Source organism: Danio aesculapii, chromosome 7 (assembly GCF_903798145.1).
Source record: "Danio aesculapii chromosome 7, fDanAes4.1, whole genome shotgun sequence".
NCBI lineage: Eukaryota > Metazoa > Chordata > Actinopteri > Cypriniformes > Danionidae > Danio > Danio aesculapii.
Genome location: NC_079441.1, coordinates 50,967,790 through 50,978,940, shown reverse-complemented (window position 1 = coordinate 50,978,940; position 11,151 = coordinate 50,967,790). Strand labels below are relative to the sequence as shown.

At 35.0% G+C, this 11,151-nt stretch overlaps 1 protein-coding gene across 3 annotated transcripts in view; it reads right to left on the bottom strand.

The window, feature by feature from the left end:
* The window catches only part of arhgap36 (Rho GTPase activating protein 36), a 106,864-nt gene that overhangs the window by 22,435 nt on the left and 73,278 nt on the right, over positions 1 to 11,151 (bottom strand). For all 3 annotated transcript variants that reach the window (XM_056462122.1, XM_056462123.1, XM_056462124.1), the window contains exon 4: positions 7,112 to 7,392. In XM_056462122.1, the coding sequence (XP_056318097.1) occupies positions 7,112 to 7,392 (281 nt within the window). The remainder of the gene's footprint in view (positions 1 to 7,111; positions 7,393 to 11,151) is intronic.

Sequence of the window (11,151 nt, the reverse complement as noted above, 5' to 3'; positions counted from 1 at the left end):
GAGCTGCTTCTCCCTGCCCACCATTCCCACGTGTGTCTGCTTCTCATCATGCTTTACATCAGATAAACAGTCATCAGTGACGGAGACAGACTCGGATGAAGCTGAAATACAGCTCATTAGTCAAAAATACCAAGGAAGTGTATTTCATGTATTTGTGGTGGAGTTTATTCAAGCCTTTCTGAAATGATGAGTCTCACACTAATGCCGTTTGCAGTACACACATACACACACAGACATATTAGCGTTTACTGACACCATGCGGCCGTGTTGACTATAGCGATTAAGAATTACAGCGATTTTACTATCTTTATTACAAACATGCTCTGTTTTAAAATGTTTTAAACTTATAAAAATCACAGAGATTTGGAGCAAATATTTTAATCTGTTTATTTGCAAAAAATGTTCTGTAGACATGTGTGCCTCAAAATCACTGTGATTTGGGTCCTATTTTAACGTCAGTGCATTTTTAAAATGTGACTTGTTGTGTTTCTATTACTCCAGTATGACCGTGGGCACACTATACCTACACTCAGTTCTGTCCAAACAGCTTACAAAAGATGATTTTCATCATAGGTGCCCTTTAAGTAAAGTTTAAGTTTACACTTAAATCTATGTAATTGTATTATACTTGTGTATAACAGTGTATAAACATCACGTTACCTTACAGATATACTGATAGTTTAAAGTATTTGAAATATTTTAATTACTATGTACATTACCAAAGAAAAATCTGGTCCAGCTCCATTTCTTTTTCATCCCAAACCTGATTTGTTACAATGTAAACTTGAACATGTACGTTTTTAAGACCGTGTGTAAATCTATATGAAAAATGTGGTTATTCTTTGCCAGGATATTGTCAGTTAATTTTCTTTTTTTGTGTGTTTTTTTCTTACAATATAGACAAATAGGTTTTCGTCCCAGTTCAGTTCAGTGTGTGGGAGTTTTTTTATTTCATTTATGCATTTATTTTTGTTGTTTATTTATTTATTTGCCAACTTGGACATCGTTTTTAATGATCACACACTAACACAACCTCACAGCAGGTCTGTTGTTGTATTTAATACGATTTTACCTGAAAATCTGCCAAGCATCAAATAATTAGTAAAGTCGAAAATATAAATCCATTGTTTATTGATCAGATTTTTTTTGTATTAGAATTTTATTTAAATACAATATATTTTTAATTTAAATGACAAATCATAAAAAAAAAATTATAAGATACCGTTTTTGAAAGACATTTTAAAATATCCTAAAATAACAAGAAACAAGACTCCTAATTTATGTCTTGTGTATGCGTGAGTGTGTGTGTGTGCATGTTTTTATATCCTAGCGGGGACTTAAACCTGAACGCACACTGATTCACTGTGGGAATCAAAATTGAGGTTCTCACATGTAAACATGTTGATAAATCACACTGAATAAAGTATTTTGAAAATGTTAAAATATTGATTGTTTGCTGGGAGTGTTGGGTTTAGGAGTAGAAGGAAAGAATATATGGTTTGTGTAGTAGAAACATCATTATGTTTATGAGAGTCCTCACCATGATATAGGAACAAGTCTGTGTCTGTGTTCATGTGTGTGTGTGTTTTCCTGACAGTGCAAATGAGAGAATCTATTTTTTGCATTTTTTATGAGTTGCTCACATTAGCTTAGAAGCGTCTGCCAGGATTTTATCTGTGAGATGTACCATAGCACTTTTGCCCGTGGGGAATTCTTTGAATGAAACGATGGCAAGTTAGTGATAGCAATTGGTTTTTACTGGCTCTGAATTATGTGAAAGATAGTGTCCTCTCATCGTATTTGCTCATGTATGAGATGTCAGCAAAAATATCTCAAGGTAACAGGAGACGTAACTGCGTTATCATGTATAGCTGTCAGCTCTAGAGATGTGCCTTCATTGATGCGATATGTAATAAATTCCAGATGTTTTTTGAGGTTAGAAGTTCAACATGAGCTTGGTGCTCCTAATGAAATAATCACACTCATTTTAAAGTGATAGTTCACCTAAATTTTTAATTTATTTACTCACCCTCAAGTGGTTTTTGGAATGAGTTTCCTTCTTCTGTTAAACACGAAAGAAGATATTTTGAAGAAAGCTCAAAACCTGTAACCATTGACTTCCATAGTAGGAAAAACAAATACTATGGAAGCCATTGATCTCAGCGTTCTTCAAAATATCTTCTTTTGTGTCAAAAACTGAAAGAAACTGGGAAAGAAACTGAAGACAGGTTTGAAAAAGTAAAGAGTGAGTAAATGATGAGCAAATTTCAGTGACAGAAACTACCCAAATCATATTTATAAAACATATTTTGATATATTTATGGTTTTGATTCAGTTGTTGGTATCAATTAAAGATAACTCTTTATGCCCCTTTTCATAAGATGTAGAATAAATCTTTGGTTTCCCCAGAATCTGTCTGTGATCTTTCAGCTCAAAAACTCCACAGATCATTTATTATAGCTTGTCAAATTTGCCCCTATTTGAGCATGAAAAAAAACACCATTTTGTGTGTTGCTTTAAATGCAAAGGAGCTGCTGCTTTCTAGAAGAGGATGGAGCTAGAGCCTTTATCCAACATTCTGACAGAAACAATAAAACAAGCAAATCCCGCACAGCCAGAATGTCAGAAAAGATTAATAGTGGATAACATGTTCTTCCATGGTGGATTACTCAGTTAGCTCAGTTAGTTTTGTTCTTCAAAACTCATCCAGGAGTTGTTGTCATAGCAACAGGTCTGTAAGCTCAAACCTGCAAGAAATCGGGCTCATTTCATTTAAACAGGATTAGGTTGTCACTTCGGGCAAAGGTGATACTTAAAGTCTGTACAAACTGCTGACATTTTCTTGCTGTATTAAATTGGGTAATTTTAAAGTCTTTTAAAGTCATTTAAAGCTATGTAATCTACACTGAAATATAAGGTACAAAAAAAGTCATAGCATCAAGGCATCCAAGGAGAACAGTTTTTTTTTTTTTTTAAAGTGACCAAAATGTAAATTTTAAGTACTAATACACTTACCGGCCACTTTATTAGGTACACCTTACTTAAACAAACCCACTTTTGCCTTCAGAACTGCCTTAATCCTTCGTGGCATACATTCAACAACGTACTGAAAATATTCAGTACCAGAAAAGATTTTGGTCCATATTGACATGATAACGTCACGCAGTTCCTGCAGATTTGTCGGCTGCACATCTACTGTATGATGCAAATCTCCTGTTCTACCACATGCCAAAAGGTGCTCTATTGGATTCAGATCTGGTGACTGTGGAGGCCATTTGAGCACAGTGAACTCATTGTTATGTTCAAGAAACCAGCCTGAGATGATTCACGCTTTATGACAGGATGCGTTATCCTGCTGCAAGTAGCCATCAGAGAGGTACACAACAATACTCAGGTAGGCTGTGGCATTAACACAATGCTCAGTTGGTACTAATGGGCCCAAAGTGTGCCAAGAAAATACCCCCCACACCATTACATCACCACAACCAGCCTGAACCGTTGATACAAGGCAGGATGGATCTATGCTTTCATGTTGTTGATGCCAAATTGTAAAATCAAGACTCATCAGACAAGGCTACGTCTTTCCAATCTAATTTTGTCTAATTTTGGTGAGCCTGTGCGAATTGTAGCCTCAATTTCCTGTTCTTGCTGACAGGAGTGGCCTTCTGCTGTTGTAGCCCATCCGCCTCAAGGTTGGATGTGTTGTGCATTCAGAGATGCTCTTCTGCATATCTCGGTTGTAACAAGTGGTTATTTGAGTTACTGTTGCCTTTTTATCAGCTGGAACTAGTCTGGCCATTCTCCTCTGACCTCTGGCATCAACAAGGCGTTTGAACTGCCGCTCACTGGATATTTTCTGTTTTTTGGACCATTCTCTGTAAACCCTAGAGATGGTTGTGCATCAAAAATCCCAGTAGATCAGCAGTTTCTGAAATACTCAGACCAGCCTGTCTGGCACCAACAACCATGCCATGTTCAAAATCACTTAAATCCCCTTTCTTCCATATTGTGATGCTCGCTTTGAACTGCTGTAGACCATGTCTACATTCCTAAATGCATTGAGTTGTGGCCATGTGATTTGCTGATTAGTAATTTGCATTAACAGTTGGATAGGTGTACCTAATAAAGTGGCCGGTGAGTGTATATACTTTTAAATGATCAATATGGAGCTTTTAAATACACACACACACACACACACACACACACGCACACACACACACACACACACACACATATATATATATATATATAATTTACAGGAGTCATGCACATGCAACATTGACAGCTGATATGCAGGTACCATGGCATCAAGAAACTTAAAAATGCTCACTAAGAGTAAAACTACATAAATAAAAATGTACTCTAGACACATGAAAGTGTAAAGCTTGTACAAGTAGCCTACAACAAATGTGGAAAGTTCTTGCGTATTATTTAACAAACTCTTTCATTCATATGATAGAGCTGTCCTTTACAACAATCACAAGCACACAGAGTGATCTCAGATCAGTTCATTCATCCAGATATTTTAATGTGATTCACAAACTTAACTGAAGAACCAAATTAACCAGAGATCAGTTATCCAGATTAAAAGATCTATTGGCTAAATCATCTTAGATTAGTTTAAGAGAGGTGCAAAGTACAGACACTTGGTCTACATTAGAGATAATGGTCACTTAAGCCACATTAGCACATCTTGTCAACAAGAACATTCAGAAAGAACATTTGGAAATTTGAAGTGACATACTTGTTTTGGATATGAAGTTAAAGCACAAAATGTTGGTACTGACCCATCCAACAGTGTTGATCAAAACCATCAGACTTGGCTGATCATTGAAGAAATAAAAGACCTAAACACTATCCATCCATCCATCCACATCTATCTATCTATCTATCTATCTATCTATCTATCTATCTATCTATCTATCTATCTATCTATCTATCTATCTATCTATCTATCTATCTGTCTGTCTGTCTGTCTGTCTGTCTGTCTGTCTGTCTGTCTGTCTGTCTGTCTGTCTGTCTGTCTGTCTGTCTTTCTGTCCGTCCATCCATCCATCCATCCATCCATCCATCCATCCATCCATCCATCCATCCATCCATCCATCCATCCAAACATACATCCATACATACATACATCCATCCATCGCCCCTCATTGTTTTCAAGAAATCCAGAGCGTTATAAAGACCAGTAGTTATTACATATTACATTTAATATGTATCACACATTACATAAAGACTGTAAAAAATATCCACAAATTAGAAGTTTTCTGTATTCTGCGATTCATGTTTTTATTTATTATTTCCCCCGTTTATTTAGGCTTTTGAATTGCATTATGGGAACTTGATCTTTCTTCCAACAACTTATAATCTTGAAGATTTGGAAAAAGTGACTTTTATGAACATTTTAATAGTTTAAAGTGATGTATCGTCTGGGTTGGTGTTTCATATTACACTACAAAAACTTTTGAATAAGCTACCAGTACATTTGCTGTTAGTTTACAGCTGTATTTCCCTAGCAAATATTTCTTATACGTTATATTATTTGAAACTATTAAAATGTCAATAAAAGTTGCTTTGTTAAACTATATCATCGAAATCAACATCCCATAATGCAATTTACAACTGTAAATTAATAGCAAACCCAAAATATGGAAACTCTTACAGTTTTTCTCAGTGGCTTTGGTGCATTTCTCACAACACTATTTACATTTGCACAACAGTTAATACATTTCTCTAAACAATTAGTCATTTGTGCACATCATAATAGCAGTTTCTCATTCCTTCCAACAAATTGCAAATGCTTTTGGACATGCATCAATTGCTTTCATACAACTCTCTGCTGTTTTATAATATTATCATTTGCTCATGTCATGTCAGTCAAAATTAACTATGCTGAATAGTCATTCCATATAAAACTAATAGTCCTCATTTCATTACTTGAGTCTTTACATACAAAAATGTTGAACTAGTTGTCAAAATCTGTCAAGCAAATTTTATTAAAAATTTTAAATCTTTTTTTTTTCCTGAAAATGTCTTCTAAATTGAACAATTTGATGAATGATTTACAGACCTGTGTATGTTGTAGGTTCAGTTTCAACATGTACTGCAATATTGTTTACAGTTGTGCACAGCTCTACGCAAAGGAAGTTTTTGTTTGTTGTAAATAAGGGTGTGTTTATTCTTCTGCACAATGCTGTGAATAAATTAGAATTGTAAAGAGCAAATGCAGTAAAAATGTGAAACATACATATTCAGTGTCTTGTACTCAGATACCTCACTAAATGCAGTGATGTCTGAGTTTACTGTAGTTTTCAAATGGCTGTGCAAATAGTATCTAGTGCTGTCTTGAGCATTTTCAGGAAGTGTCCCCAAAATCTGACTTTATTGCATTGGAAAACTTTTACAGAGTAAACTGTCATAATGAAAACAGGACAAAGCCATTTGACTATCATGTTCATAAACAATGGTGTCAGACTTTTCATCTTGATGACACTGACACTTTCATTGACATGAAGACTTGCTTTCGAGGAATGAGCTCTCCATTTTGAGCAAGTGACACGCTTTTGCAGGTTATCAACTAGGTTTTGCAGTTTGCACTAATTGTTTTGAGAAATGTATTAACTGCTGTGCAAATGTGAACAGTGTTGTGAGAAATGGACCAAAGCCACTGAGAAAAACTGTAATTAACAGATATTTTTACAGGGTGTATTATTTATAGTTATTATATATATTTGACCCCATTCCTGGTAATAAGATTTATCTTCCTACATCATTTTCCAAAATATTTGAGAAAAAGCACGCTTTTAGGACTCGATTTGAGTACATTTACATTTAGTCATTTAGCAGACGCTTTTATCCAAAGCGACTTACAAATGAGGACAAGGAAGCAATTTACACAACTATAAGAGCAGCAGTGAACAAGCGCTATAGACAAGTTTCAGGTGTGTAAAAGTCTAAGAGGCAAAACATTAGTAGAAAATTTTTTTTTTTTTTTTTTTTTTTTTGACAAAGAGAGAGAAAGAGGGCACAGTTAGTTAAATACTTAAGTACTTAAATAGAAAGTCTTATTTTCATGATATGTCCACTTTAAAGCTAACACTGTCTGCCTTACCCGTCTGTGTGTGCGTGAGGTGTTGTCCATGAACGCCGATAAGGGAGGTTTGCTGTGGAGCTCCAGCACCGGTGAGGAAGCCGCACCAGGTGATAATACTGTTTTCCCCAGTGGACGGTTTCCATTCTGCTGCCATTTCTCTGCCCGGAAGTGAAGAACACTGGCCTCCAGGTCCAGACAGTCCCGTCGGCTCTCTTTCAGGGCATCCTGCCGCTGCTTGTATGCCAGATCATTTGCGATTACCTGGGAGAGAGGGATGCTGAACGCTTTCGGTGCAGACTCTGTGGAAGAAAATAAATAGTAGGACTTAACAGTTGGACTACAGATCATGTAAATCAATCCATATTTTGACATTTAGATTATTTGCATGAAATTTCCAGTTTCTATTTACTAGTTTATTTAGTAATACTTTATTTTGATGGTCCATTTGAGTATTAGTAGACTGTCTGCGTAATATCTGTTAATAATTTAATAATGCTCCAACAGACATTTAACTGACTATAAGAAACTTTGCAAGTACATGTCAACTTACACTAACACTAACTCCAAGCAAACAGTCTACTCATAATCTAATGAGAATTAGTTGGCATGTAGATGCAATGTAGCTTAAATTCAACAAATGGACCATCAAAATAAAGTGTGACCGTTTATTTATTTATTTCATGTTCCATTAACACATTTATTTACCAATTTAAGATGTCAAATGTTTTGAAGGCATGCTGCTACTAAATTTCAGAAAGGAAGTACATGTAAAACTTGTCAAACTCTTTTTTTTTTTTTTGGTAAACAAAGACTCTGCAAAATGTCATTACAAAAACCACAAACTCATCATCAGCCCACATGCAGGCTATTTTCACCTTCAGAGTCTGTGGTGTCACTTAAGCACACTTTACTGAGCTTCTACAACATTCATTTTGCACCTGCTTAGATTGTAAGTCAATTTTTATTAAAAGGGAAGGCACATTTTGCCATTACCCAACAGGAAGTGTGTTACAATTTTTTTTTATCTTGTATGTGGTGCAATATTTTTTTGTTTAATTCAAGACAGTACAGGAAAAGCCATTGTCTTTGCGATTCTGGGTTATTTTGCTTCAGTATTTTTTTTAGACTATAAGAAAATAACTACATTTTATAAGATATATATATATATATATATATATATATATATATATATATATATATATATATATATATATATATATATATATATATATATATATATATATATATATATATACATATACATGATCATATTAGAAAATAATCCGCATTTAAGTGTTCGATTTATTACACATTTTACACAACTTTTTTGTGTTTGTGAATTTCAAGATTAATACAAATCTTCTTAAAGGCAAACTTCTTAATTCTTCTTTGGGTTACACCATTGTTTCAGCTGCAGATACATATCAGCCAATATTAGATGAGTTTTTTTTAGATATCAGAATATGAAAAAGGCAGTCATCAATGTTTAATTAATTACATGGAGTCAATGAGTTGCACATCTTTTGAAGAATAAAAAGTTTTCCTCAGAGCAAAATAATTTAAAAAAGCAAAATATAATGTAAAAAATTGTACACCTGCATCTAATGCCGAGTTTAGACTGCATGATTTTCAATGTAGTTGCATCACGGATGTTCTCACACTGGATGACTATCTGTGGTAGCGATCTGTCACTACTGCGTTTATACTTTAGGATGGATCGTGACGGGGGGTTTCACACTGCATGACTTTACAACAGGAAGAATCACTGACAACTTTGTCTTGGTCCACAAACTACGTCTCACAACTAAACACATGCAAGAAGTAACATGGAAACAATGCGAGGTCTCCCACACTAATGGATGCCGCTCTCTCACTGGCTGTAGGCAATCGCTGATGTTGTTTTCAATTAGAACACATTCCACATATATCTGTTGAACATTTCTTGTTAAAATTGGTATTGTTTTCTTCAACACTGAGCCAGAAATCTCCCCCTCAGTAGCACTTACACCAAACATTCTGGTTTTAATGTTATCTATTTTCTGAAGATGATCCCTGTCACATCTATAAAGGCCTGTAAGGGGTTTACAAGAACTGCAACACACCAAACTGTTTTGGCAAACAAAGTCACAAGATCTCAAAGGACAATCCTTTTATAATTTTCCATTTTACTATCACTGTTCGCCAAAGGAAGACATTCAGTAGTGATGGTTTAACCAGGACGTCAGACAGATACAGTTATGCAAGTTAACATCTGGATGAAATTTACAATTTTGTGGTTAGGGGTTTAAAATAATCTTAAAGAAAACTTGAAGACCTGACAAAGAATATATCTCTTGTATTTTATGAGTGACAGACAACTGACACGGCTGCTTAAACAAGCCTGTTTAAAAGAAGTTTTCTTATTTATTTATTTTTCTTTTGTCCTGCACCATTCCAGAAATATTAACTTCAGTAGAACTGACACCAGACTTTCCTCTATTACTCTTGTAGGTATTCTGAAGATTTTCACTGAGGGATTTGTTTATATAACCTTTCACTACTTTTTGTGATGTGTTTTTTCTATAAATGTATGGAAAATCTTTTTTTACCTTGTATTTTGTGTGTGTGTGTGTGTGTGTGTGGTGGCTAGCCACTGCTTCTAATTAATGCAGTGAAAATATCCAAAATCCCCTCTAAATTTCTTTAGTAAGTCAACAAAACTTTTAATAAATCTGAAACAGATTTCCGTTTTGGAAATCTCTTATTTTTTCAAACCTGTTGTGTTTAATGTGATTATACATGTTAACATATTTAAACATTTGTCATTCAATTTTGACTGAGGACAGTAAGTTAACTGGTTAAGTAGTTAAAATAACACAGTGTATCTGTATATATTTTAATTATTATTTATTTTTGCCTTAAGGCTTCAGCACTTTAAGTGAAATTAAAGAATAAGCATGGTTTTGGCCCAAAATTAAGTGAATTTTGAGTTCGTTTCAAGAGTTTGACAGTTTTCCAGAGAGAACGTTTGTGGAGAACCTTCTCTTCAGCCGATACGAATGTTATCACTGGATTGAATGGGCATTATCAGTGGTTATCAGCTGATATATATGGGCCAGTAGGGGCCTTCTTCGCTTACTAGTGGGCAGAGAAGGCTGTTATCATCCATCCACATGGCTAATCATCTATAAATCACATACAGCTGTGGCCGGAAGTAACGAGAATTATTTATATAATATAAACCCAACATCACAGTAATGTAAAAACAGAACTGGATCTGGAGTCTTCTCTATTAGTATAGCTGATTAACCATGTGGATGAACATCTTTCTGTACCTACCAGCAGAATGTCCCTACTGGCCCATATCTATCAGCTGATAACCACTGATAATGCCCATTCAATCGAGTGATAACATTCGAAGCGGGTGTTCTCTTTGGTGAACACCTTTGAACTGTCTCGTAATAGATCATTTCTGTGGCTCCATCTTATTTTACCTGGCAAATTTTTCTGGTTCAATACCTCTGATTAAAGATTTTAACAAAGCAGTACTTTATAGAAACTGGATAGCAATTCCTGTGTAATTCTCTAAAGCTGCATGCTTTAACTGTATGAAGTATTGCAGAGTTTGTCCAAACAGCTGTCATCAGATGCTTTTTGAACTGCTGTTCTCTTATCACTGTAATGTCACAGTACGTTGAAAACACAGATACAAAAAGGTAGGATCCAAATGCATTTAATGAAAAAATAATCGTGCAGCTAACAGAAAAACAACAGGGCATCCAAAAATTAAAGTATCAAAAGAACAATAATAAACAAAACAAGAAACTAAGGCAAGGTACGGGAACACAACACATGAACAACATACCACACAAAAACAAACGACTCAGTAACAACAAACAGGTGCAGGGTGTATAAATAGTCCAAACAATCATTAGTGACAGGATTCAGCTGTGTGTGTAATCAGTGGAAGTGAAACCTGGTGTATGTATAGTGGAATGAAGGGATCTGTAGTTCATGACTGAATTGTAGTTCACCGGCGATCTCTGTAGTCCTCAAATCGCTAGTGAACATGACATGTA